Source organism: Pantherophis guttatus, chromosome 17 (genome assembly GCF_059756535.1).
Source record: "Pantherophis guttatus breed Tessera chromosome 17, ASM5975653v1, whole genome shotgun sequence".
NCBI lineage: Eukaryota > Metazoa > Chordata > Lepidosauria > Squamata > Colubridae > Pantherophis > Pantherophis guttatus.
The window spans coordinates 12,194,084-12,221,660 of NC_142079.1; the positions used below are offsets into that span (position 1 = coordinate 12,194,084).

Sequence of the window (27,577 nt, forward strand, 5' to 3'; positions counted from 1 at the left end):
CATCGCTACCAGATCGGGTAATCCATTCTGAACCAGGAGCATTTCACCCCTGAGTTGGGATGTGTCAGGGCATTTATTAATCCCATCTTTGGCTCTGGGACTAATTACCCTGGTTTAATTAGAGGATGGATCGTGGCTCCTCCTTGCAACATCATTCTTCTCTATGAAAGTTCTCACCGCTTGCTCTGTTTAGCCATGAGGTTGCCAAACCTTGAGAGAACTCATGAAATATACATCTCCTTAATAGTTGCGTAGTTATTTTTAGGAGATCCTTCCATCTAGTGCACTTCTATTTCCGGACGGGAGGGGGGGGTTATTTAAGGAGCAAAGGAGCGCTCACAATGCAACATTTCAAAAACGTTTCCAAAGGACTAGGATCCTTCACAGTAGATCAAGGCTACTACGGGAACAGATAATGTACTTGTGAATGCAGGGGCTCCCTGGGGAAGGCCATCCCACAATTATTTAACTTAAAACGGAGATTTGTTTGTTCGGTGGATGGGAGGGGAAATTCTGGCTGAGTTCTTTCAAAGCCAAAGGAGAAATGACCAGATGCATTCTCATCACACATCGGGCTTGCTTAGAGGTTTTAGTGGTTTTAGTGGTTTGTCTGAAGGCTGTTAGCTGATTGGTCCAAGATATTACGGGGTCAGCGTGGTGTAGTTTTTACAATGGTGTATTAGAGTTGGTTTCAGGAACACGGTGGCTCAGTGGCTAAGACGCTGAGCTTGTTGATCTGAAGGCCGGCAGTTCAGCGGCTCGAATCCCTAGCACCGCGTAACGGGGTGAGCTCCCGTGACTTGTCCCAGCTTCTGCCAACCTAGCACTTCGAAAGCAGATTAAAAAAATGCAAGTAGAAAAAATAGGGACCACCTTTGGTGGGAAGGGAACAGCGTTCCATGTGCCTTTGGCGTTGAGTCATGCCGGCCACATGACCACGGAGACGTCTTCGGACAGCGCTGGCTCTTGGGCTTTGAAACGGAGATGAGCACCGCCCCCTAGAGTTGGGAATGACTAGCACATAGGTGCAAGGGGAACTTTTACCTTTACCTTTATTAGAGTTGGTAGAATGCAGGAATGAATCCAAAGGTTTAGGAGAAGAAGCAGTGAGGTCAAGGTAAAGACTTAATAGATGCATTTGTACCATCAAGTGTTTGGTTTGTCAGGGAAGAGGAGGGAGGGAGGGAGGGAGGGAGGGAGGAGGAGGAGGAGGAGGAGGGGAGCAGGGGCAGGAGGAGAGCAGAAGGAGGAAGAAGAGGAAAAGGGGAGCAGGAGGATGAAGAGAGAAGCAGGAGGGGAGCAGGAGGAGGGGAGCCAGAGGGGGGCAAGCAAGAGAGGGGCAAGAGAAGAAGGAGGAGGAGAGGAGCAGGAGGAAGAGGTACCACAGGTGGTATTCAGCAGGTTCTGGAGAACCGGTAGCCGAAATTGTGAATAGTTCGGAGAACCGGCAAATACCACCTCTGGCTGGCCCCAGAGTGGGGTGGGAATGGAGATTTTGCAATATCCTTCCCCCAGGAGTGGGGAGGGAATGGGGATTTTGCAGTATCCTTCCCCTGCCACGCCCATCAAGCCACGCCCACAGAACCAGTAGTAAAAAAAAATTGAATTCCACCACTGGAGGAGACCATAAGATATTAGAGGATTTCTATCAATCCAGGCATTTAGAAGAGGAAGTGATCTACTGTAAACTCAAGGTAAAGACCTAGTAGACTTAGACGGACCCCCAAGAATTTGACTTGTGAGCAAGAGGAAGAAAAACAAGAAGATATTTCTATTGAGTTTTTTATGTTTATTAAGAAAAATGTATTAATAAAACATTTTTTAAAAAAAGATATATTTTTTTTCAATTCCAGGTCCGCCAGCTCCACCTCAAGACGTTCGAATTCAAGCTGGTCCAACTCCTGGAATAATCCTAGTTTCTTGGAAGCCACCAGTCCTCTCCGCCACGGGGACCTCCAACGGAGCCAATGTGACTGGCTATGGTATTTATGCAAAAAGTCAAAGGGTAGGTCTGTACTTAGAGAAACCTTACATTATTGGGTTTTTTTAAAAAAAGAATAATCTAAGGACGACAGCCAAATTTGCTAAAGGGACAGATGTTCAGCATCATCATAAAAATAGACCAGATTAACCGAATTGGAAGGGACCTTGCAGGTCATCTAGTCCAACCCCCTGCCCAAGCAGGAGGCCCTACATCTGCCTAGGATTGAACTCACAACCTCCTTGTTAAGGATATTGTTGTTGTGTTACCAACCAGCAGAGTATAGAGCACAGAGAAACGTTGCTGAGAGCAATGAATAAGAGATGTGCAAACTGGTTTATCAAAAGTTTACTTTATAGTGAAAAAACAATCTCATAGTCTTAAAATCAATCCAAGTCTTTGCCAGTTAAATCAGTCCAGTGATACAAAAATCTTCTTACCACACAAACAGTAGTTGGTTAGAATAACAATTCACTCTGGTTCACAAACCACGATGGTAGCAGATCCATCCAACGATGATAGCACAATGGTTGCAACTCCACACACAATGGTAGCATATCATCAACTGAATACGTTACAGTACCTTTCTTAAATACGTTCACAACCAGTGATCATCTAATTACAGCATGACTCAGCATTACAATGATTCAGCAGTAAAACTTTAAAGTCACACAATACATATTCATCTTAAAGTCACAGAACACATATATTGCCTGGACAACTTGTTAGGCTCAAACCATATCCTAACACTCCTGATTGTGAGGCAAGAGCTCCACCTCTAGGCAACTACACTAGGAGCACTTACCTTGGTAAGGTGTAAGCCTCCCAGAGTCCCTTGGGAGTTGGGCGGCATAGAAATTTGATAAATTAAATTAAATTAAATTAAATTAAATTAAATTAAAGGTACCTTGGTCTATATATCAAATGAGTGACCCATTGGGATCCCCATGTGATGATCCGGGGCACAGCACAGAGATAACACAGGCAGCTGGGAGTTCAAACCGCCCCTTTATTGCTCCAAATTTCCCCAAACGCTCCCACGTTTCTGGCAAGTCCCAGAGCAAAGTGATGACAAAGACACACACAGACCTCCAGCAGCCTCTGGCTGCAAGTAGTCCAGCACAATGCTGTGAGCACCACGGCTGCAAAGAAATCCAGCAGGGCCAGTGGTAGGTCGCTACTGGTTTGCCCCAGATCAGGTGAACCGGTAGTGGCGGCAGGATACTCCGCCCACCTGCCCGGACGCTTCTGCACATCCGCAGAAGCGGTGCGCGTGCGTGCAAGCGAGTGCGCACCCATGAGCGAACCAGTAGCAATGGTTGAAACCCACCCTTGAGCAGGGCATATCAAGGAGTCCAGGAAGTGAAAGGGCAAGGCAAGTAATCCAGAAATCCAGAAAGAATGCAAGGAATCCAGGAAAGTTCAAACATCGGCAACGGCACTCAACACTCCATGAATTCAGTGTTTGTTCCCGACAAATGACCCTCCCCACAGTGTCTCTTAAAGACACCTCTCAGTCCCCAGGTGTGCCTTGTGAAGAGGGGCGGGGTGCTCTCCTCCCAAGTAGATGGGTCAGTCTACGCTGTTCTCACCTTCTCTCCACTCTCCGTGTTCCAGGATCAAGAGGGGGTTGATCCTTGTTCATCGCCTGAGCTCTGTCTCTCATGTTCACTGCTTAGCCCAGGGATGGCTAACCTTTTTGTTGTTGTGTGCCAAAAGCACGCTCACACCCATAATGCAATGCACATGTGAACACCCCGCACATGCCCCCTTTTCAGCTTAGTAGGCCTCCCTGCAGCCTCCTGGGAGCAAAAACGGGCCGCAGGGGAGCCGGTCCTCCTCCTCCTCCTCCTCCTCCTCCTCCTCCTCCTCCTCCTCCTCCTCCTCCTCCTCCTCCTCCTCCTCCCTTCTAGCACTGATGATATTACCTAGTTGGGTCATAAAACATCTGGAAGAAAATCACCAACCTCAGAGAGCGCCAAAGACCCCACAGTCCTCCTCCTCCTCCTCCTTCTCCTCCCTTCTAGCACTGATGATATTACTGTCAGCGTCTCACCACTCGCATAGAGAGGAGAGAGATAAGCCCTGAACTTTTGCCTGCTAAATTCCTTTGAAGCTGGGTCGCCATGGAAATGAAGGGAGGGGGGACATTCCTGTGAAATGACGAGACAAGAAGTCAGTAGAGTGACTTGGAAGATAGCTAATGAGAAGCAGATAATTGGGGATCGGAAAGGGAGGGATTGGGGGGCAAAAGGTCAGTCTTGTCCGCATCGAGTCATGATCCGATTGCTGTGCTCAAATAAAGAAAAGATTTCCTTAAAGATTGGCAGTTTGGAAATTCATTTATTTTGAGATCGCATCGAAGTCTGACAATTACCTAATTGGGTCATAAAATATCTGCAAAAAAACAACCAAGCTCACAGAGCAGTAAAGACCCCACGGTTCTCCTCCTCCTCCTCCTCCTCCTCCTCCTCCTCCTCCTCCTCCTCCTCCTCCTCCTCCTCCTCCTCCTCTTCTTCTTCCTCCTCCTTCTCCTCCCTTCTAGCACTGATGCTATTACCTAGTTGGGTCATAAAACGTCTGCAAAAGAAAACCCCCAAACTCAGAGAGGCGCAAGGACCAAGCTTATTTCGACCCCGAGCTACAAACATTCTCCTCGATCGTCCCTAACGTATTTGCATCTGTATCCCTGCATTCAGGTGGCTGAAGTGATGTTTCCAACCGCAGAGAACAGCACCGTGGCATTAGCCAAAATCCAGAGCCTGGATGCCAGAGAAGTCCTTGTCCGGACACAGTCTGCCCAAGGGGAGTCCATGGACTCGTCGAGCGCTCCCATCCCACCTGACTTACTGGTGCCTCCCCACCCTCCGCCAGCTTCCAAATCTAAGCCATTATCAAGTGCCAGTGTCCCAGATACCAAAGAGGAACATTTGTGTCCCCACGGGAAAAGGGACGACTCCTGGGAACAGACCCACGCGAACTCTCCCATCCACGGACACACTCTGGAACCTCCCAACTTCCACAGCCCGCTTCACGGGCGCCGTTCGCCATCTCCCAACCGGATCCTCCCGCAGCCGCAGGGCACCCCTGTCCCTAACACGGTCGCCAAGGCCATGGCACGAGAGGCGGCTCAGCGGGTGGCAGCCGAAAGTAACAGGGTAAGCAGAGTTGCCGCTTCAGACAACCACAAGACAACTTCCGAGTCTGGTTGGGGCTGGGGTTGGGTTTCGTTCGCTGGGAATAGTTTTCAAGGGTCAGTGTGCCTCCAGTGACAAGGCAGGATTTTGAGGGGGAGGGGAAAAGGGGCTTTTGGAGGAACGGGAAGGGTTAGGAATTAGCATAGAAGGAACTGGTGCTAATTGGGGGAACATTGAAGTCCTCAATTCTGGGTATTAGAGGTGGGTTTCAGCAGGTTCTGACCAGTTCTGGAGAACCGGTAGCGGAAATTTTGAGTAGTTCAGAGAACCGGTAGTAAAAATTCTATCTATTCTCTGCCTCCCAAGTCCCAGCTGATCGGGAGCAAATGGAGATTTTACAGTATCCTTCCCCTGGAGTGGGGTGGGAATGGAGATTTTACAGTATCTTTCCTGCCACGCCCACCAAGCCACACCCACAGAACCGGTAGTAAAAAATTTTGAAACCCACCACTGCTATGATTAAAAGTGCTATGGCAATGCAACTCATACATGCATTCATGCATACTACCTGTATCATCTAGCTGAAGAAGTATCTCATGAACATAACAGAGGTTTTTCTTTGCCAAAATTGACCTTCCAGAACGAACAACTGCATTTCCACAAAAATGCAGTTTTCGACAAAAATTTCTACAAAATTTTCTACAAAAAATTTTTTCTACAAAAAAACAAAACTGTTATCTTAACTTTGAGTAACGGTAAAGATTTGAGCCGTGATGGATTTCCCCGTGAAACGAGACGAAATATTTTCTGATCTCTCTCGTCCTTAACCTTTTAATTTCTCCCAACATTTGCTTCTTCATTATCACTTAATGAAGCCCGTAAATACAGATCTATCAAATTCAAGGGAAAGGTCAAACTCTTATCCTTCAATGATTAAGATGTGTCTCTGAATAATATCGACCCAAAGTGAAAACCTGGGGGTTAAATGAGTTTTCTTTTCTTTCTTTTTTCAAGTTTTTTTTTTTTTTTTATTTTTTAACAAACATATCAGTGTGTGAATAGTGTGGCACCTGGCACCTAACGACTTTTCTGGCCGCAGCTGTTAAGTGAAAAATCACTGTGGTTGATAAGTGAGTCACCCGTTCTTAAGTGAACCTGGCCTTCCCCGTCGACTTGGCTTGTGAGAAGGTCACAAGATGGGATCACGTGACCTTGGGACCACAGCAACTGTGGTCATAAATACGAGCCAGTTGCCGAGCATCTGAATTCTGATCATATAATTATGGGGAAGGTGCCAAGGTCATAACTGTGAAAAATAAGTCACATTTTTCACTGCTGTTGCAAATTTTGAATGGTCACTAAACAAACTGTTGCACATCGAGGACTAGCTGTAACGGAAGGCTTGCTAATTATGAATATTCATTCTTAACGTCGTCTATCGCTCATGCGTATTTATTTTATTTATTTATTGAATTTATATTGCCGCCTATTCGCACATGGCGACTCAAGGCGGCTTAACAGAATATAAAACCTCATTTAAATATGCATGACCTCCTAAATTCACCCCAGAGGTAGAAAACATGAATCCAACTATCTTAACCTAGCATCACCATTTGACCCCAAACTTCTCTTTAGAAAGCTGCAGGTGCTACCTCTATCCCCTTGGCATTCCATTTTAGAACTGCAGAAAAAAACATGGCTACCAACCTGCCTTCCATGGAGGACCTGTATACTGCACGAGTCAAAAAGAGGGCTGTGAAAATATCTACAGACCTCTCGCATCCTGGACATCAACTGTTTCAACTCCTACCCTCAAAACGACGCTATAGAGCACTGCACACCAGAACAACTAGACACAAGAACAGTTTTTTCCCGAACTCCATCACTCTGCTAAACAAATAATTCCCTCAACACTGTCAAACTATTCACTAAGGCTGCACTGCTATTAATCTTCTCATCCTTCCTATCACCCATCTCCTCCCACTTACAACTATAACCTTGTTGCTTGTATCTTTACAGTGTATATTGTTTTATTTAGTTTCCTAGTATGATTTGATTGTTTATTTAGTATCCTATGACTATCACTGTTGTATCTTATGATCCTTGATGAATGTTTTTTTTTAATGTACACTGAGAGCTTATGCACCAAAGACAAATTCCTTGTGTGTCCAATCACACTTGGCCAATAAAGAATTCTATTCTACCCTCAAGACGTCGCTATAGATCACTGCACACCAGAACAACTAGACACAAGAACAGTTTTTTCCCCGAACGCCATCACTCTGCTAAACAAATAATTCCCTCAACACTGTCAAACTATTCACTAAGTCTGCACTACTATTAATCTTCTCATTCTTCCTATCACCCATCTCCTCCCACTTACGACTATAACCTTGTTGCTTGTATCTTTACAGTGTATATTGTTTTATTTAGTTTCCTAGTATGATTTGACTGTTTATTTAGTATCCTATGACTATCACTGTTGTATCTTATGATTCTTGATGAATGTTTTTTTTTAATGTACACTGAGAGTTTATGCACCAAAGACAAATTCCTTGTGTGTCCAATCACACTTGGCCAATAAAGAATTCTATTCTACCCTCAAAACGACGCTATAGATCACTGCACACCAGAACAACTAGACACAAGGACAGTTTTTTCCCCGAATGCCATCACTCTGCTAAACAAATAATTCCCTCAACACTGTCAAACTATTCACTAAGTCTGCATTACTACTACTATTAATCTTCTCATCGTTCCTATCACTCATCTCCTCCCACTTATGACTGTATGACTGTTAACTTGTTGCTCTATCCTTACGATATATATTGATTGTTTCCTAGTATGATTTGATTGCTTATTTGTACCCTATGACTATCACTGAGTGTTGTGCCTTATGATTCTTGACGAATATATCTTTTCTTTTTATGTACACGAAGAGCATATGCACCAAAGACAAATTCCTTGTGTGTCCAATCACACTTGGCCAATAAATAAATAATTCTAATTTCTAAATTCTAATTCTACATTCTTTCTTCTGAAACCCCATAGATGGAGAGGAGGACCGTATTTCCAGAAAGGAGCAACGCGTTGCAGTACGCCAACTCAGATGAGGAAGAAGATGGCTACGACTCGCCCAGAGTCAAACGAAGAGGTGCTTCGGTAGACGACTTTTTGAAGGGCTCTGAACTCGGGAAACAGGTAATGGACATCTATCTCCTTGGCGATGGGACAGGAGAATAAAAGCATAAAATTCATAAGAAAGATGCTTTTGGAGGTTCACCATCTCTTTCCTCTTTAAAATGTTTTCAAAAAAGAGGGAGAAGGTTTAGCAAAAAAGATCTTGACAAACTTGAACAATGGGCCCTATCCCACAAAATGAATTTCCATGTGGAGAAAAGCAAAGTTTTAAATTTAGGCAAGAAAAACCAAAGATATAAGTCAGGGGTGAAATGCTCTGAAGCCTGCTACCGGTTTGCTTTACTACCGGTTTGCTTCGTGCATGCATGCGCGGTGCGGCAAAACGTGCTTGTCGCATGCATGCGCACCACAGGCACTACCGCGCAGTGCTGAAAAAGGAGGATTAAGAAGCCTTTTTTGAGTCTGCAAAGGTAAGTAGAACAGCAAGGGAGGGGAACAGCTGTGCTCTCCCCCCCCCCCTCAATTTCCTGCTTTCTAGCGAATATAAATTGCGTAGCACAACTGATCATCAGAAATACCAGTTCGCCTGAATGTTAGGGCAAAACGGTCCAAACCGGTAGCATTTCACCCCTGGTATAAGTACACATTAGGCAAGAAAACATATAAGGTCTCCTGCTGTTGTGGCCCGCCAGCGGCCTGTGCGGATCGTAGGTGATCCTGAGAAGGAGGAGGCTGGTGTGGTGTTGCGTCAGCAGCCGGCGCAGCCGGGGCTCGCGTCGGACAGCGAGGAAGCTGAAGAGGATGTGGTGCCAGAGGCAGAGACTCAGCCAGGGCCTTCAGAACCTCCAGAGGCTCCTTCAAGTGAAGAGAGTGAAGCGGAGGAGCCTCTCCTCAATGCTCGAGCACGCAGGGCTGCCAAAAGGCAGGAGTGGCTACTCAGGAGGAGTAGGGCTTGAGGATAATTGGCCACTCCCTTGGCCTATTTAAGTCACACGCAGTTAGTAAGTTTCTTGCTGGAAACAACTTGTAATTATCATCAGAGCATTTTTGGAAAAGTCTTATCGTATCTTGTTTTCTGGGCTGGTTGCCAACCTTTGCCGGACTTTGGTTTATTCTTGCTACTTAATAAATTTGATAAGGACCGTTGCTGTGTGTCAATATCCTCGGGGATCCGGAGCTGGGGCAGAACACCTGCCTTGAGCAGAGAATTGGAGTAGTAGACCTTATGGTTCTCTGTTCTCTGTTCCCTTTCTCCCTCTCCTCTCTCTCAGCCCCACTATAGCCATGGGGAGGAATATCACACGGAAAGCAGCCGAGGCTCTGATTTGTCGGACATTATGGAAGAAGATGAAGAAGACTTATACTCAGAGATGCAGCTGGAAGATGGCGGGCGGAGACGAGTTAGCGTAACCTCGCATAACACCCTGAAGGTAAAAAAGAAACAATGTCCCCAAAGGTGCTTTTTTTTTTCAAGAGGCAACTGGATTTGCTTGGTTTTTCCTTGAAGACATCTCGCTTCTCAATCCAAGAAGCTTCTTCCGTCAGAACTTCAGTCAGAACTTCAGCCATGGGGGCGGGAGGCGCGCCACATTCCTCCACGCTCCCACACTGCGCATGTGCGCGCAACCCCCATGCGTACGCGTGCATCGCCTGCATGTGCCCCTCCCATGCATCCTGAAAATCATCTGGCCGGCAGGAGGCTTGCTCACATGCGTGGTGGAGCTGAGCTGAGCAATGGCTCGTGTACCCACAGAAAGAGCTCCGTGTGGCACATGTGCCATAGGTTCGCCATCATGGGTCTAAGACAGGGGTGAAATCCAGCAGGTCCTGACAGGTTCTGGAGAACCGGCAGCAGAAATTTTGAGTAGTTCGGAGAACCGGCAAATACCACCTCTGGCTGGCCCCCGAGTGGGGTGGGAATGGGGATTTTGCAATATCCTTCTCCCAGGAGTGGGGAGGGAATGGGGATTTTGCAGTATCCTTCCCCTGCCATGCCCACCAACCCTTCTTCTTTTAATTAATAGTGAAGAGATTTTGTACTGAATAAAAATAGGGTACTGACATTGAGAGAGAAGGGTTAAACTCCAGCAGTAGCCAATTCTGAGATGAGATTTTTTCTATGTAGGGTCAACCACTCATCTTCTGTATGCCTGGTCAGGTTCTTCTCTTGACTGCAGTAAACATGCCTGCTAAAGTTGACATCTCGCCCGATAGACCGCGCTAGGACAGCTGTTCTAATCATCTGTTTTATTTTCACAGATTCCCATTCAAAGCATGACATAGTTCTTCCCTTGAATAAGAGCCGCATGCTTTCAAGCTCACCATTGCTGTACAACTAATTCTGTCTTTGTTTTCCCCCCTTTTTCCTTTCCTTTCCTTTCCTTTCCTTTCCTTTCCTTTCCTTTCCTTTCCTTTCCTTTCCTTTCCTTTCCTTTCCTTTCCTTCCCTTCCCTTCCCTTCCCTTCCCTTCCCTTCCCTTCCCTTCCCTTCCCTCTACTCCACCCTCCCCCTTTCCTTTCCTTTCCTTTCCTTTCCTTTCCTTTCCTTTCCTTTCCTTTCCTTTCCTTTCCTTTCCTTTCCTTCCCTTCCCTTCCCTTCCCTTCCCTTCCCTTCCCTTCCCTTCCCTCTACTCCTCCCTCCCCCTTTCCTTCTTTCCTTCCCTTCCCTTCCCTTCCCTTCCCTTCCCTTCCCTTCCCTTCCCTTCCCTTCCCTTCCCTTCCCCATTCTTCCCTTCCCTTGTTCCCCATTCATCTCTTCCCCATTCATCCCTTCCCTTCCCAATTCTTCTCTTTCCTCTCTCTTTCCTTCACTTCCCTCTCTCTTTTTAAAAATTGAACACTGTTTGTTCTCCTTGCCTGCCTGCCTTTCCTTTCCTTTCTTTCTTTCTTCTTTCTTTCTTCTTTCTTCCTTCCTTCCTTCCTTCCTTCCTTCCTTCCTTCCTTCCTTCCTTCTTCCTTCTTCCTTCCTTCCTTCCTTTCTTTCTTTCTCTTTCTTTCTTTCTTTCTTTCTTTCTTTCTTTCCTTCCTTCCTTCCTTCCTTCCTTCCTTCCTTCCTTCCTTCCTTCTTCCTTTCTTCCTTCTTCCTTCCTTCTTTCCTTTCTTTTTCTTTCTTTCTTTCTTTCTTTCTTTCTTTCTTTCTTTCTTTCTTTCATTCATTCTCGGTGACTCTTAAAGGAACGCTATCAGCATAAAACCACTGAAACAGCTTTCCAGGAGTCTCCCAATTTTGCCCGCCACCGTAAAAAACTGTTCAGTATCCCCGAAGTGGCGGAAGAGGAGGGCAATCACTCCGAACGTTTCCACAAGCAGGGATTACGGAGGCCCCACCAGGCCCTAGCTAGAGAGGGTAGATCAACCAAGGCCTCCTGTCAAGAGCATCCTACCTTCTGGCACCCCGCCACCAAGTCACGGAGTTTGGAGGACACTGAAGAACGGGGTTGTAGACCCAGCAGGTCTTTCACCCGAAGCCCAGATAGTGGTTTGGACTGTGGCAGCGAAGAAGAAGAATCACGGTTTAATTTCCCTCCGGCGCATGAGACCTTGGCTGCCCGTATGTCCCCTACCTGCGGTCAGGATGAGGACAGCTCTTCCTCGTCTTTACGGCCGCTCTTGGCCCGTCGGAAAACTTTAGTCCGGCAGAGTAGCGTTGAAGAAGACTTTGGAGACCCCATCCAGCTCTTTGTGGACTCTCCAAACCAGGAGGACCTTCCAGCTTGTTACAAGAGGAAGCCTGAACATCAGGGATGCTGTAGAGCAGGACATTTGGTCCATGAAGATGCTGAGGGAGGTTGGAGTAGCCCCTCGATAGAGAACGAAACGAGACTCACTTCTCTTCCGCTTTCAAAACATCCCTCCCGAAAGTCCGAAGCCCCACCGGTGTGTTACAATCCGAACTTCCTTCTAACATCTTGCCTGCCCAATCACTTCCTTTATTTTCGAACCAAAATCTTTATTTCTCTCTTTCCGTTTTGAGTTCGTCTCTCCCCCACCCCCCCCATATGCATGTGACTCTTTTTCTTTCTTTCTTTTTCTTTTTCCCATTTTTTTTCCTTCTTCTCCACCTCTCAATAATTAGCTTCCCATCTTAATCTGCGTTGCTTCATCGGCTTCCTTAAAACTTCCCCCCCTCCCTTTGGTTTCATTTTCTTTCTTTCTTTTTTGAATTTGTGTCTTGCTTTAAAAATAAAAAAATAAAATAAAATGAGATTCAATTGCTTGTTGGTCCATTTATGATTTCATTGTTCCCCACAGGCCACGAATAAATATCTAAATAAAAAACATTTTAAACACCTGTCTTTTCCCCCCTCTGTTTTCTTTAAAAGGACAACTGAAACGATGTTTTAATTAAGGGTTAGCTGAACTGCCATCGTCCTGACATTTGGGATCGCTCTTTAATTTTCTTTCTCTTGTTTTCCCTTCTTTATATTTGTGCTCTCGATTTTGAGCTCGCTCAGTAGAATAGATATATCATGTATAATGTGATGCACACTTTCAGCAACCACAACGGAACACACACAGCCAAATAATGAATGTATTTCCATCCCTTCCCTTCTTCCGTTCCATGCCTGCTTTCAATCGTTTTATTTTTTATTTTTTTTAGTTGAGTTTATTTTTAACCTCATTCCAGATTTTCAAGGATGAACATTCTCGCCAATCCTTGGGGTGTCCTAGCTTCTTTCTATCCCTGCTTGATTTTTTTCCACTCTTGCTTGTTTCTTTTTTCATTTGAACCAAAATCAGAAACCATCTCTTCTTGCCTTTGAAGTTGCAAACTCTTAACTCTCTCAGCATGCAAGGAAGATCCATCATCCACTCCCCAGATTTTAGCCTCTTTTTTAGGCGACAGAAAGACGGTGAGCCTTTGAGACATAGATGGGTGTTGTGTCTCACTTAAGGAATGCGATTCTCTCCAGTTGATCCAGATCGTGGTTTGCTCCCAGTGTAGCAAACTAGAGATGTTCCAAATATTCCACTCGGCGTGATAAGGAGACCCAGCAGTCCATTATTCCGAATCCGTGTCCTTCTCAGTGGAATGCTTTCTTCTTCTTTTTTCAAAATTGTCCATCGACCAAATTGATGTGTTTCCACCCTGCCGATGGTTGGTTATTTGCAAAGCCATTCTCCTGAAAGTCCTTCAAGAGAATTTGGAAAGCTTCTTTAACAATTTTTTTAAAAGTTGGGAAGGTGGCAGCTAAAGTAAAAGAGAGAGGAAAGACGTTGTAGGCAAAGGATGGCAAATATCCTGCAAATAGGACAGGCTAAACTCTCCAAAAAGCCGATAAACCTACCAGCACATCCAGATTTCGTAGTTCCGAGGAACAGCCACATTCTCAGCAAAGAGGAGGCCAAAAGACGCAACCACAAAGGCAAAAGAAAACTTTTAATTCTCCTTTTTTTTTTTTTTTTGTTTGAATGTGTGACTGTTGTCTGCCAAATATGTGCCATGTCCGGATGGCAATTTTTCTGTCTCTCCGTCCGTCTGTCTCTCTTTCTTTCTTTCTCTCTCTCTCTCTCTCTCTCTGATTTTCTTTCTCAGGTTTAATGGCATCTGTTCCCTCTTCCCCCTTTTCTTTCTTTCTTTCTTTCTTTCTTTCTTTCTTTCTTTCTTTCTTTCTTTCTTTTCTTTCTTTCTTCCTTTTCTTTTTCAGCTAACCTTTCAGTTAAAAAAGAAAAGTTTAGTTGCCTTTAGAAACGTACGTTTTCGGAGAACGATTCGTTTGATTTTCTTCCATGCAAATTATTGTGTATTCTCTCCCTTGTTGCCTTTCACACCTTCTACAGGGCAGTTGGGTAGATTTTAAACATCTTTCTCTCCCCCCTCCCCTCCTCTTTTATTTTCGGTTGGTGTGGACCTTCAGCTCTTAAGTAAGCCCATGTCATCCAGGCGGCCGGATCGAGGGGAGCATCCAGATCGAAGATCATCTCATGGCACTTCGGGTCCTCAAAGGTCAAGACCCATCCAGGCCCCTTCTATGGGTGAGTTGATGGTGATCCATCTGTGTGGTTGGTTGTGGGGGGAAGGTTACCGAGTTTAGGAGAAGAAGGTTGATTTTGAAGACCTGCTTTTTTTTTTTTTTATTGAAAAGGTTTTACAACAAAACAAAATTCCCCACAACCCCCCCCTCCCAACCCCCCCCTCCCAACCCCCCCTCTCCCTCCCCGACTTCCCAGAGCAGAACACAAGGTATCTCTATTAACCTTTAAGAATAAACTAAATTGCATAACCAATCATCAAGCTAACACCCCTAAAAAAAAAAAATTCTTAACCCCTCATGTATAAAATCCTATTTCTTAAACATAATATTTCTAATATCACTTATTAACGCTTATACAAATAAAAGAAATCATTCATAAGCTATCTGATATTTTTTAGTCTGATACTTATTTTGTATATAATCAATCCATCTTCTCCAGTCCTGTATATATCTTTCTTGTGTATGATCCTTCAAATATGCTGAGATTTTAGATTTTGAAGACCTGCTTTGATGCAATGGAAGGGAACAAGTGTTTTTTCTGGTGAAACCGGTCTAACAGGACAACCTGGTCTATCCAAATATGGGATGGATGTCAGGTTTTCTGGCTGTCTTCAAATAAATTGCATCGCAATTTATAAGTCTTTTATAAAACAAATTTCCATTTTATTAAGCACAGCACTTTTTACACTGACGCGTTGCAGCCGGCACTGACGTGCTGACCCAAAACCCCTCCTCTTCCTTCCCCCACTCCTCTGCATTCATTGGCCATCTTCCCAATCATTCACCCCTAATCTACTGCTCCAATTCAAAGAATTTCCCCCCTCCCATCCATCTCCTAGGGAACATTATCTCCAGAGGAAATAAGTAGGTGAAAAGCAACTGTCCCATTGCAGACGCCTGCGTTCTCCTTCTTATGTCAGCACTAGGATAAATGCATCTTGATGTGCTGACAATGGAGCTTACTGCTTCCGCTTTCGCCTTTCAGCCCCAATCCAGGAGCCTTTGCACAAACTAATTTTTGTGTTGAATTTATGTTTTACCGACAAAGAAATAAAGGGAGGCTAGAGTAGATCTAAGGGACGCGGTGGCTCAGTGGCTAAGACACTGAGCTTGTCGATTGAAAGGTCGGTAGTTCAGCGGTTCGAACCCCTAGCACCACGTAACGGGGGGGGAGCTCCCGTGACTTGTCCCAGCTTCTGCCAACCTAGCAGTTCGAAAGCAGGTAAAAAATGCAAGTAGAAAAATAGGGACCGCCTTTGGTGGGAAGGTAAGAGCGTTCTGTGTGCCTTTGGCGTTGAGTCATGCCAGCCACATGACCACGGAGACGTCTTCGGACAGCGTTGGCTCTTCAGCTTTGAAACGGAGATGAGCACCGCCCCCCTAGAGTCGGGAACGACTAGCACATATGTGCAAGGGGAACCTTTACCTTTAGTATAGATCTATTTAAAGCTATTGAGCTCTTGTCAGCTAGCCATACCCTTTCTGGGATTCGAATCCAGGCTACTTGCATATTAGATAGATGTATTAACCTCTAAGCCACGGGCTCTCCTCGCTTTGTCGGCTATATCAGGGGAGAGATTAAGTGTTTTTTATCAGAGCAACTGGTCTATCCAACTATGGGATGGAGGATACTGCTTCCGCTTTCACCTTTCAGCCACAATCCAGGAACCTTCACAGGCAGTTGCTTTTGCGACAAACTAGTTTTTGTGTTGAATTTATATTTTACTGACAAAAGAATTTTTTTAAAAAAATAGTTTGTAGCGAAAGCGGCTGAAAGGTGATAGCGGAAGCAGTATGTTCTGTCCTATATGTCACGCTGACAGCTTCAGTGACTCCATCCAGCCACCTTGTTCTCTGCTGTCCCCTTCTTCTTTTGCCCTCAATCGTTCCCAGCATTAGGCTCTTCTCCAGGGAGTCCTTCCTTCTCATTAGGCGGCCAAAGTATTTGAGTTTCCTCTTCAGGATCTGGCCTTCTAAAGAGGAGTCAGGGTTGATCTCCTCTAGGACTGACCGGTTTGATCACCTTGCAGTCCAAGGGACTCGCAGGAGTCTCTTGGATCTGTCTGTCTGTCCGTCCATCCATCCATCTGTCCGTCCGTCCATCCATCGATCATTGTTGTTAGTTGCAAAGTCATTTCTGACCCATCGCAACTCCATGGACAATGTTCCTCCAGGCCTTCCTGTCCTTTACCATCCTCTGGAGTCCATTTAAGCTCACACTAACTGCTTCAGTGACTCCATCCAGCCACCTTGTTCTCTGCTGTCCCTTTCTTCTTTTGCCCTCAATCGTTCCCAGCATTAGGCTCTTCTCCAGGGAGTCCTTCTTTCTCATTAGGCAGCCAAAGTATTTGAGTTTCCTCTTCAGGATCTGGCTTTCTAAAGAGGAGTCAGGGTTGATCTCCTCTAGGACTGACCGGTTTGATCACCTTGCAGTCCAAGGGACTCGCAGGAGTCTCTTGGATCTGTCTGTCTGTCTGTCCGTCCATCCATCGATCATTGTTGTTAGTTGCAAAGTCATTTCCGACCCATCGCAACTCCATGGACAATGTTCCTCCAGGCCTTCCTGTCCTTTACCATCCTCTGGAGTCCATTTAAGCTCACACCAACTGCTTCGGTGACTCCATCCAGCCACCTCATTCTCTGCCATCTCCTTCTTTTTTTGCCCTCCATTGTTCCCAGCATTAGGCTCTTCTCCAATGAGTCCTTCCTTCTCATTAGGTGGCCAAAGTATTTGAGTTTCCTCTTCAGGATCTGGCTTTCTAAAGAGGAGTCAGGGTTGATCTCCTCTAGGACTGACCGGTTTGATCACCTTGCAGTCCAAGGGACTCGCAGGAGTCTCTTGGATCTGTCTGTCTGTCTGTCCGTCCATCCATCGATCATTGTTGTTAGTTGCAAAGTCATTTCCGACCCATCGCAACTCCATGGACAATGTTCCTCCAGGCCTTCCTGTCCTTTACCATCCTCTGGAGTCCATTTAAGCTCACACCAACTGCTTCGGTGACTCCATCCAGCCACCTCATTCTCTGCCATCTCCTTCTTTTTTTGCCCTCCATTGTTCCCAGCATTAGGCTCTTCTCCAATGAGTCCTTCCTTCTCATTAGGTGGCCAAAGGATCTGAGTTTCATCTTCAGGATCTGGCCTTCTAAAGAGCAATCAGGGTTGATTTCCTCTAGGACTGACCGGTTGGATCACCTTGCAGTCCAAGGGACTCACAGGAGTCTTCTCCAGCACCAGAATTCAAGGGCCTTCATTCTTTGGCGTTCAGCCTTCCTTACGGTGCAACTTTCTGCATATGGTTACCATACACAATTTGAGCAGGCACATCGACTTTGTTCACCCTTGCTTACATTGAGGGTCAGCTGACACTTCTCCCTTGTGCAAAGTCTCATAATTAGAAATGACTTTAAATAGTTCAAACTTCACACAATTCACACCTTTTTTTTTTGTGCCCATATGATTTAAATAGCCACCTTATTTTTAACAGTTCCGTAGAAGGAGAGTCCAGCATAGAATATGGCTGGTGCAGATGAGTGACAAATTTTATTCACATCTTGTTAAAACAAAAGGACCGAATGTTGCAAATAGGCCTGAATACAGGATGAATGGATGTGAGGTTTTAAAGGAAAACAAGAGACATCTTGGCGGTCTTCCTTGACTTACGACCACAATTGGGACCGAAAAATTGGTCATTAAACAGTGTGGAGGTTAAGTAGGCATCATAGGACTTCCCCCTGATTTTATGACTTTTTTGGGCTGCAGTCATTAAGTGAATCACCTTGGCTGTTAAGCAAGATAGCACGTGAATGCGACTTGCTACATTTCCTGCAGGCTTCCCCATTGACTTCGCTCGTTGGAAGCAGCTGGGAAGGTCTCAAATGGCGATCATATAATCCCAGGAGGCTGCAACTATTGTAAATGTGAGCTGGTGGCCAAGTGCCTGGAAAGTGATCATTCCCCACTGTCACATGGTCACAATCCAGGCACTTGGACACCAGCTCACATTTACAATAGTTGCAGCCTCCTGGGATTAGGTTACTTTTTTCTGTGCCATCATAACTTCAAACAATCCCTCCCTCCCTTCATTCTCATCTTCCTTCCTTCCTTCCTTCCTTCCTTCCTTCCTCCCTCCCTCCCTCCCTCCCTCCCTCCTTCCCTTCCTTCCTTCCTTCCTTCCTCCTTCCCTCCATCCCTCCTTCCCTCCCTTCCTTCCTTCCTTCCTTCCTTCCTCCTTCCCTCCATCCCTCCTTCCCTCCCTTCCTTCCTTCCTTCCTTCCTTCCTTCCTTCCTTCCTCCCTCCCTCCCTCCCTCCCTCCTTCCCTTCCTTCCTTCCTTCCTTCCTTCCTCCTTCCCTCCATCCCTCCTTCCCTCCCTTCCTTCCTTCCTTCCTTCCTTCCTTCCTTCCTTCCTCCCTCCCTCCCTCCCTCCCTCCCTCCTTCCCTTCCTTCCCTCCCTTCCTTCCTTCCTTCCTTCCTTCCTTCCTCCTTCCCTCCATCCCTCCTTCCCTTCCTTCCTTCCTTCCTTCCTTCCTTCCTTCCTTCCTTCCTCCTTCCCTCCATCCCTCCTTCCCTCCCTTCCTTCCTTCCTTCCTTCCTTCCTCCTTCCCTCCATCCCTCCTTCCCTCCCTTCCTTCCTTCCTTCCTTCCTTCCTTCCTTCCTCCCTCCCTCCCTCCCTCCCTCCTTCCCTTCCTTCCTTCCTTCCTTCCTTCCTTCCTCCTTCCCTCCATCCCTCCTTTCCTTCCTTCCTTCCTTCCTTCCTTCCTTCCTTCCTTCCTCCCTCCCTCCCTCCCTCCCTCCTTCCCTTCCTTCCTTCCTTCCTTCCTTCCTTCCGAAATATATACCGTGTTTCCCCGAAAATAAGACCCTGTGTTATATTTTTTTTGAACCCCGAATAGCACTTGGCCTTATTTTCAGGGAGGTCTTATTATTTTGGGATATGTGAAGCAAGACAGGGCTCCTCTTGCCATCTTACCTGATAGATCATTCACTCCTTCAACTAGACTTTCCTACCGCCTGCCCCCACCGCAGGGAGACGGAACCGACTAGATGGTTCCGTCCCAGGCGCCTGATGGATCCCGAAAGGTTCCTGACGGAGCTTGGGCCGTTTCCTGAGGTTCCTGACGGAGCTTGGGCCGTTTCCTGAGACTCTAACACACGACTCGACTGAAGAGCTGGTGGCCACCTGGGAAAGGGTGGCCACTGGAGCTTTGGACCGCGTCGTGCCGTTGCGGCCTCTGACCCGATGCCGATCTCAATTAGCTCCTTGGTTCTCTGAGGAGCTGAGAGAGATGAAGCGTCGGAAAAGATGCCTAGAGAGCATTTGGGGGACTAGTCAATCCGATTCCGACCAGACACAGGTGAGGTCTTATATCAAGACCTACCTAGTGGCGATAAAAGCGGCAAAATCTAACCATTTTTCCGCTCTTATCGCATCTGCAGAGAACCGCCTAGCCGCCCTGTTTAGGGTGACCCACTCCCTTCTTTGGGGGGGAGTGCGGGAAGATCCCTTGCAGGGTCGTGCTGAGGATTTTGTGCAATTCCTGCACGATAAAGTCGCTCGGATTCGGGATGGCTTGGACTCCGATTGGATGAGTCCACGGGAGGAGACCGGGGCAGGTCTTGAGAATGTTATCTGGGAGGAGTTTGATCCTGTGACTCCCGAGGATGTGGACAGGGTTCTGGGTAAGATTAGTGCCGCCACATGTTTATTGGACCCGTGTCCCTCCTGGTTGGTACTGGCCTCCCGGGAGGTTACACGAGGCTGGCTCCAGGGGATTATAGGTGCTTCTCTGAGTGAGGGTGCCTTTCCTGCCGCCTTGAAAGAGGCGGTAGTGAGGCCCCTCCTCAAGAAGCCTTCCCTGGACCCGGCTGAATTAGCCAACTATCGTCCAGTCTCCAACCTTCGTTTTGTGGCGAAGGTTGTTGAGAGCGTGGTGGCACGACAACTTCCCCGGCACCTGGATGAAGCTATCTATCTAGACCCGTACCAGTCGGGCTTCAAGCGGGGGTACAGCACAGAAACGGCATTGGTCGCGTTGGTGGATGATCTCTGGAGGGCTCGGGACAGGGGTTGCTCCTCTGTCCTAGTCCTATTAGATCTCTCAGCGGCTTTTGATACCATCGACCATGGTATCATGCTGCAGCGGTTGAGGGGGTTAGGAATAGGGGGCACCGTTTTGCGGTGGTTCTCCTCCTTCCTCTCCGACCGCTCGCAGTTCGTGTTGGCAGGGGGACAGAGGTCGACCTCGAGGCGTCTCGCATGGGGAGTGCCGCAAGGGTCGGTCCTCTCGCCCCTTCTGTTCAACATTTATGTGAAGCCACTGGGTGAGATCATCCGTGGTTTTGGGGTGAAGTGCCATCTGTACGCTGATGATACTCAGCTGTACATCTCCACCCCAGACCACCCCAACGATGCCCTTGATGTGATGTCTCGCTGCCTGGAGGCCGTGCGGGTCTGGATGAGGAGGAACAGGCTCAGACTCAACCGCTCCAAGACCGAGTGGCTGTGGCTTCCGGCGCCCCGATATAGTCAGCAGGTGCCATCGCTGACTATTGGGGGTGAATCCTTGCCCCCCACAGAGAGGGCTCGCAATCTGGGTGTCCTCCTGGATGCACGGCTGTCTTTAGAAGAGCATATGACGGCCGTGGCCAGGGGGGCCTTTTATCAGGTTCGCCTGATCCGCCAGTTGCAGCTCTTTCTGGATCGGGACGCCCTGCGCACGGTCACTCACGCCCTTGTTACTTCCCGGTTGGACTATTGTAATGCTCTCTACATGGGGCTCCCCTTGAAGAGCACTCGGAGGCTCCAACTGGTCCAGAATGCGGCCGCGCGGGTGGTTATGGGCGCAACTCGTTGTTCCCATGTGACACCCCTCCTGCGCGAGCTGCACTGGCTCCCAGTGGTCTTCCGGGTGCGATTCAAGGTGCTGGTTACCACCTTTAAAGCGCTCCATGGCATAGGACCCGGGTACCTCTGAGACCGTCTTCTGCTACCAATAGCCTCCCACCGACCAGTCCGTTCCCACAGAGAGGGTCTCCTCAGGGTGCCATCAGCCAAGTTATGTCGGCTGGCGACGCCCAGGGGGAGGGTCTTCTCTGTGGGAGCCCCAGCCCTGTGGAACGAACTGCCCCCGGAAATTCGTAAGATCTCCGACCTCCGGGTGTTTCGCTGCGCATTGAAGACCCTGTTGTTCCGCCAGGCCGGACTATCAACACAATAGTTTTAAATTGGGGTGTTTAAATTTATTGGGGTTTTAAATCTGAGCCACTTTATTTAATTATTTTAAATTTTATACTGTTGTTTTGTCTGTGTTTTTAAATAGGCTGTACACCGCCCTGAGTCCTTCGGGAGAAGGGCGGTATAGAAATAAAATTATTATTATTATTATTATTATTATTATTATTATTATTATTATTATTATTATTATTATTATTATTATTATTTCCAGCTCTGTCTCCCTAACCAGAGGAAATGGCGGGGACCAGCTGTGCATACGTTTAATTATTTTCGGGAGGGCTTCTTTTCGGGGAGGGCTTATTTTGGGGGAGGGCTTATTTTAGTGCATGCGCTCAAAAGCCCGATTGGGCTTATTATCAGGGAATGTCGTATTGTCGGGGAAACGGGGTATGTACAGTATCTATGATTGGGGCAGTGCTGGCCAGGACATCTGATCACTTGGAACTGTGCCATTAGCAGGCTGGATGATGCTGTTTTAATACAACTTCAACCAAAGAACGAGCTAGGATCCAAATCCACATGCAATTCTGCAGTGCCATCTAGTGGCAGTCCACGGTATATATTGTATTGTAACACTAGTTTAGGGGGAAGAAAGGACATCGGCTGGGGGATTCTGGGAGTTGAAATCCACACATCTTTAAGCTGCTGAGTTTGAGGAACATTGTTCTAAACGACTGTTCATAAATGCACACCAATTGCCAAGTGCCTAAATTATGATCACCTGAGGGTACAGATGTTACAACAGTCGTAAGTATGAGGACCTAACTTGAGTCACTAAACATACGGTTGCTAAGTTACAGCAGTTTGTTTAGTGACCGTTCAAAGTTATAACAGCACTGAGAAAAAGTGACTTAGGACTGTTTTTCACACTTATGACCATTGCAGCATCCCCATGGTCACATGATCAAAATTCAGACACTTGGCAACTGACTCATATTTATGACGGTTGCAGTGTCCCGGGGTCACACGATCCGCTTTTACGACCTTCTGACAATCAAACTCAATGGGGGAAGCCAGATTCACTTAACAACCATGTTACTAACTTAGCAATTGCGGTGATTTGCTTAATAACCAAAGCAGGAAAGGTCGTAAAAGGGGGGCAAAACTCACTCAAGAAATGTCTCACTTTAACAACAGAAATTTGGGCCTCGATTGTGGTTGTAAGTCGAGGACTACGGTACTCCTAATGGCGCTTAACCTCCGTATAACCAATTTTCGGATCCAATCTTTCTACTTTTCCAGATGGGTACAGTAGTCGCGACCGCCTGTCCCCAGAGATCTACGAGGAATCAGAAACTGATCCTGGAGCAGAAGAGATGACCACACGCATATTTGTCGCTCTCTTTGATTATGACCCACTGACCATGTCTCCAAACCCTGATGCAACCGAAGAACTTCCCTTTAAAGAAGGACAAATTATCAAGGTAGGGTTTATTTACAGATTAACAGAGTTAGAAGGAACCTTGTAGGTCATGTAGTCCAACCCCCCGCCCAAGCAGGAGACCCTACAGCATTTCTGACAGATGGCAGTCCAATCTCTTCTTGAAAATCTCCAGGGATGAAGCTCCCACAACGTCTGAAGGCAACTTCTGTTCCATGGGTTGATTGTTCTCTCTGTCAGGAAATTCCTCCTTATTTCCAGGTTGAATCTCTTCTTGTTCAGTTTCCATCCATTATTCCTTGTCTTGTCTGCTTCACGTAACTGTGGCAACAAAGGTCGTAAAATGGGGCAATGCTCACTCGTCCGTCTTGCTTAGCAACAGAAATGTTGGGCTCGGTTGGGTTGTAAGTCGAGGACTTACATGACGGATGATAGCTAAACCGCTCTTAAAAGCTTTGCAAATTCTAACCGGTGATCCTTTGATTCTTTTCTGTGTCGTCTCTTTTCTACCTCCAAGGTTTACGGGGACAAAGATGCCGATGGGTTTTATCGGGGGGAAACTTGTGCGAGACTGGGCCTTATTCCTTGCAACATGGTTTCTGAAATCCAAGCGGACGATCAGGAAATGATGGACCATCTTCTGAAGCAAGGGTTCCTCCCTCTGAATACCCCAATCGAGAAACTTGGTAAGTATTGGCCTGTGGAACATGCTTGACCGCCATTCCTTTGGACCAGAGGTCTTCAAACTTGGCAACTTTAAGACTTGTGGACTTCAACTCCCAGAATTCTCCAGCCAGCTGGAGAATTCTGGGAGTTGAAGTCCACAAGTCTTAAAGCTGCCAAGTTTGAAGACCTCTGCTTTGGACAGTTACTTTCACAGTTGGGAAATGTTCTCCATGTTTGAGATCAGGACTCCACTTGATTTGCGTTCCCACAACACGTTTAGGTTCATCGTTTTGAAAGCACTTAAGAACGTAGACAAGTGGGTTGCTCTGTAATACCAGATCAACAATAAAGCAATAAACAACGTCCATATTGAGGGGCTACAACACTCCCACCAACGCTGATAGAGCGAACCACTGGTATATAAACGGAGAGCAAACCCCTCTCCCTCTTAGCACATGATGTTGCCTAGTTGGGTCACGAAACGTCTGCAAGGAAACAACCAAGCTCAGAGAGCACCAAGGACCACACAGTCTTCCCCCTGCTCCTCCCGCTCCTCAAACCTCACTCCCTTCTAGCACTGAGGATATTATCGAGTTGGGTAATGAAATGCCTGCAAGCCACCAACCAAACTCAAGAGAGCGCTACTGCTATTACTGCTCCTCCTTCCTCTCTTCCTCCTTTCCTCTCTTCTTTCTTCCTTTCCTCCTCTTTCTCTTCCTCTTCCTCCTCCTCCTCCCTTTCACAAACTCCACTCCCTTCTAACAGTATGATATTGCCTAGTTGGGTAATGAAATGTCTGTAAGGAAACCACCAAGCTCAGAGAGCATCAAGGACCACACAGTTTTCCTCCTCCTCCTCCTCCTCTTCCTCCTCCTGCTCCTCCGTCTTTTCCTTCCTTCCTTCCTTCCTTCTTTCCTTCCTTTTTCTTTTCTTCTTCCACTTCCTCCTCCTCTTCCTCCTCCACCTCTTCCTTCCTTCCTTCTCTTCCTCTTCCTCTTCCACCTCATCTTCCTTCCTTTTTTCCTTTTCCTCATCCTCTTCCTTTTCCTCCCCCTTCCTTCCTTCTTCCTCTTCCTCTTCCTCCTCCTTTTCCTTCCTTCTTTTCCTTTTCCTCCTCCTCCCCTTCCGTCTTTCTCTTCCTCTTCCTCATCTTCCTTCCTTCTTTTCCTTTTCCTTTTCTTCTTCCTCCTCCCCTTCTTTCCTTTTTTCTCTTCCTCTTCCTCCTCTTCCTTATTTTCCTTTTCTCTTCCTCCTCCCCTTCCTTCCTTCTCTTCCTCATCTTCCTCCCTTTTCCTTTTCCTCTTCCTCTTCCACCTCCACCTCTTCCTTCCTTCTTTTTCTTTTCCTCATCCTCTTCCTTTTCCTCCTTTCTCTTCCTCCTCCTCCTCCCCTTCCTTCCTTCTTTCTCTTCCTCTTCCTCCTCCTCTTCCTTCCTTCTTTTCCTTTTCTTCCCCTTCCCTTTCTTCCGTCTTTCTCTTCCTCCTCCCCTTCCTTCCTTCTTTCTCTTCCTCTTCCTCTTCCTCCTCTTCCTTCTTTTCCTCTTCCTCCTCCTCCTTCTCCCCTTCCTTCCTTCCTTCTTTCCTCCTCCATTCCACAAACTCCACTCCCTTCTAGCATTGATGATGTTCCCTAATTGGGTAATGAAACATCAGCAAAAAAAACAACCCAACCCCAAACCACCAAAGGACTCTACAAATGCATGGCTTGTTGTACGCTTAAAGGCGGTTGCAATTGCTTTCTCTCTTTGGGTTGGAACAGAAAGAAACCGAAGAAGCAGCCGTCCGCCTGGCTCGACCACAAGAAGAATGGTTGCGTTGTACGACTACGACCCAAGAGAAAGCTCTCCTAATGTTGACGTGGAGGTATTGTGGTCATGGACACAAATCCAAAACATTTTGTTTTGTAATAATAATTAAAAAAAAAAAAAAACTAAAAAACTATGGGAATAGTGGCCACAGCATCCAATTAGGGGACAAAATGGGTGGGTTCAGGGGTGAAATCTACTTACCTTCCTTACCGGTTCGGAAGCGCAAAAAAAACACATTATTTCCTAGTTAAAACCAGGAAGTAATGACACCCAAGCGGGTGGGCGGAGTTTCGCTCCACCATCGCTACCGGATCGCCGAACCACCGGCCAAGATCGCTACTGGATTGGGCGATCCGGTCCAATCCGGGAGCATTTCACCCTTGCGTGGGTTGCAAAATTATGGCGTGGGTTTCAGTCTGTCCAGAAACTTTTCCTGGACCACTGGCTACTTAGAAGATACAACCATGAGGCTGTCCAACTCCCTGCTCAAGGTGCGTAGGAGACCTTATACTATCCCAATCAAATGGTTGTCCAGTCTGATTTTTAAACGTGGGAGGGGGGTCCTCAGAGCAAAACATTGGAGAAACACTTGAATACAGTAGTGGCCCAAATTGTGGAAACCTTTTGGGAAAGGTGTAGTTTCTAAAACTAGCTAATAACACCACTTTTTGGGGGGAGTAGTACCATAAACTGATATATCAATGGAAAGAGAATTTAATCAAGAACTTAACGCCATAACTTTTAGGAAGGATTTGCTATTAGAATAGCAGTTACAGTATAAAGAAGAAAAGTGAAACACGTAGAAAAAAAACGAGATATACAAAAATGATCACCATGTCAGTTAATACTTCGTTGGGTAACCTTTAGCATGAATGACGGCCTTACAACGTCTTCCCATGGAGTGAACCAAGTCTTTGAGTTCTGCAGCTGTGATAATGTGAAACCAAGATTGAAGGATGGCTTCTATTAACTGGGTTTTATTGCTGGGTGGCTTCTGACTAACAAGTTCCTTTAGTCGGCTCCATAGATTTTCAATTGGGTGAAGGTCTGGGCTATTCCCAGCAGTGGAATAGGATTATCTTAAAACTCCAAAAAATAAAAGTGGTGTTATTAGCCATCAAAAATACACTTTCCCCCCCAAAAGGTTTCCACAATTTTGGCCACTACTGCAAGAGCATTTAGCAATGAGATCCTGAGAAAATGTTGTTGTTGTTTTGTAATCATTTCTGCAGGCTGAGCTCACATTTTGTACTGGAGATATCATTACTGTCTTTGGAGAGATTGATGAAGATGGTTTTTATTATGTAAGTGCTTTATTTATGCTCTTCCCCTGATCTGTATTAATGGTGTGAAAAACCTTTTGGGTTGACAACCAGGAACCTGAAGAAAGGATGTCACCCAAGAAGGATGGTGGGTCAAGAATTATCTTTAGTTTTGTTTTGTTTTTTCTTGACTCCCTTAAACTAGTGTCCTTCAACTCTTGGCCAGGGGCATACGAATCTGCTTTACTTTTCAACGTCTTTCAGTGTCTACTTTGCCATAATTGGAATCAATGCATTGGGGGAACTTCTACAGCAGCATTTCTCAACCTTGAGAATCTGAAGATAGACGAACCTCAACTCCCAGAAGTTCCCAGCCAGCTGTGATTGAGATTGAAGAACTCTAGATTAACCTTGAGAACTTTAAAATAGGCGGACTTCCAGAATTCCCCAGCAGGTCATGATCAAGATTGAGAGCTCTAGATTAACCTTGAGAACTTTAAAATAGGTGGACTTTCAGAATTTCCCAGCAGGTCATGATCGAGATTGAGAATTCTAGTTCAGTGCTTCTCAACCTTCAAAACTTTAAGAAAGGTGGGGCTTCCGGAATTCCCCAGCAGGTCATGATCAAGATTGAGAGCTCTAGATTAACCCTGAGAACTTTTAAAATAGATGGACTTCCAGAATTCCCTAGCAAGTCATGATTGAGATTGAGAATCCTTGATCAGTGTTTCTCAACCTTCAGAACTTTAAAATAGGTGGACTTCCAGAATTCCCCAGCAAGTCATGATCGAGATTGAGAGCTCTAGATTAGCGTTTCTCAAGCTTGAGAACTTTAGGATAGGTGGACTTCCAACTCCCAGAATTCTCCAGCCAGCCATGATCAAGACCCAGAGTCCTAGATCAATGTGTTTCTTAAGCTCGAGAACTTGAACGTTAGGTGGGCTTCAACTCCCAGAAGGCTGCCAGAGTTGACCAGGAATTCTACCATTCTGGA

General features: G+C 46.4%; 1 protein-coding gene across 10 annotated transcripts in view; it reads left to right on the plus strand.

The window, feature by feature from the left end:
* RIMBP2 (RIMS binding protein 2) overlaps positions 1–27,577 on the plus strand; it is a 127,423-nt gene that overhangs the window by 93,515 nt on the left and 6,331 nt on the right. For 9 of the 10 annotated variants that reach the window (XM_034406130.3, XM_087880593.1, XM_034406133.3 and 6 more), the window contains 9 exons: positions 1,854–2,005; positions 4,681–5,139; positions 8,170–8,319; positions 9,531–9,689; positions 14,117–14,234; positions 22,710–22,891; positions 23,366–23,534; positions 25,273–25,376; positions 26,554–26,625. In XM_034406130.3, the coding sequence (XP_034262021.2) occupies positions 1,854–2,005; positions 4,681–5,139; positions 8,170–8,319; positions 9,531–9,689; positions 14,117–14,234; positions 22,710–22,891; positions 23,366–23,534; positions 25,273–25,376; positions 26,554–26,625 (1,565 nt within the window). Of the gene's footprint in view, positions 1–1,853; positions 2,006–4,680; positions 5,140–8,169; positions 8,320–9,530; positions 9,690–11,432; positions 12,135–14,116; positions 14,235–22,709; positions 22,892–23,365; positions 23,535–25,272; positions 25,377–26,553; positions 26,626–27,577 lie in introns of all 10 variants that reach the window. The other variant, XM_087880596.1, reaches the window with a different exon arrangement.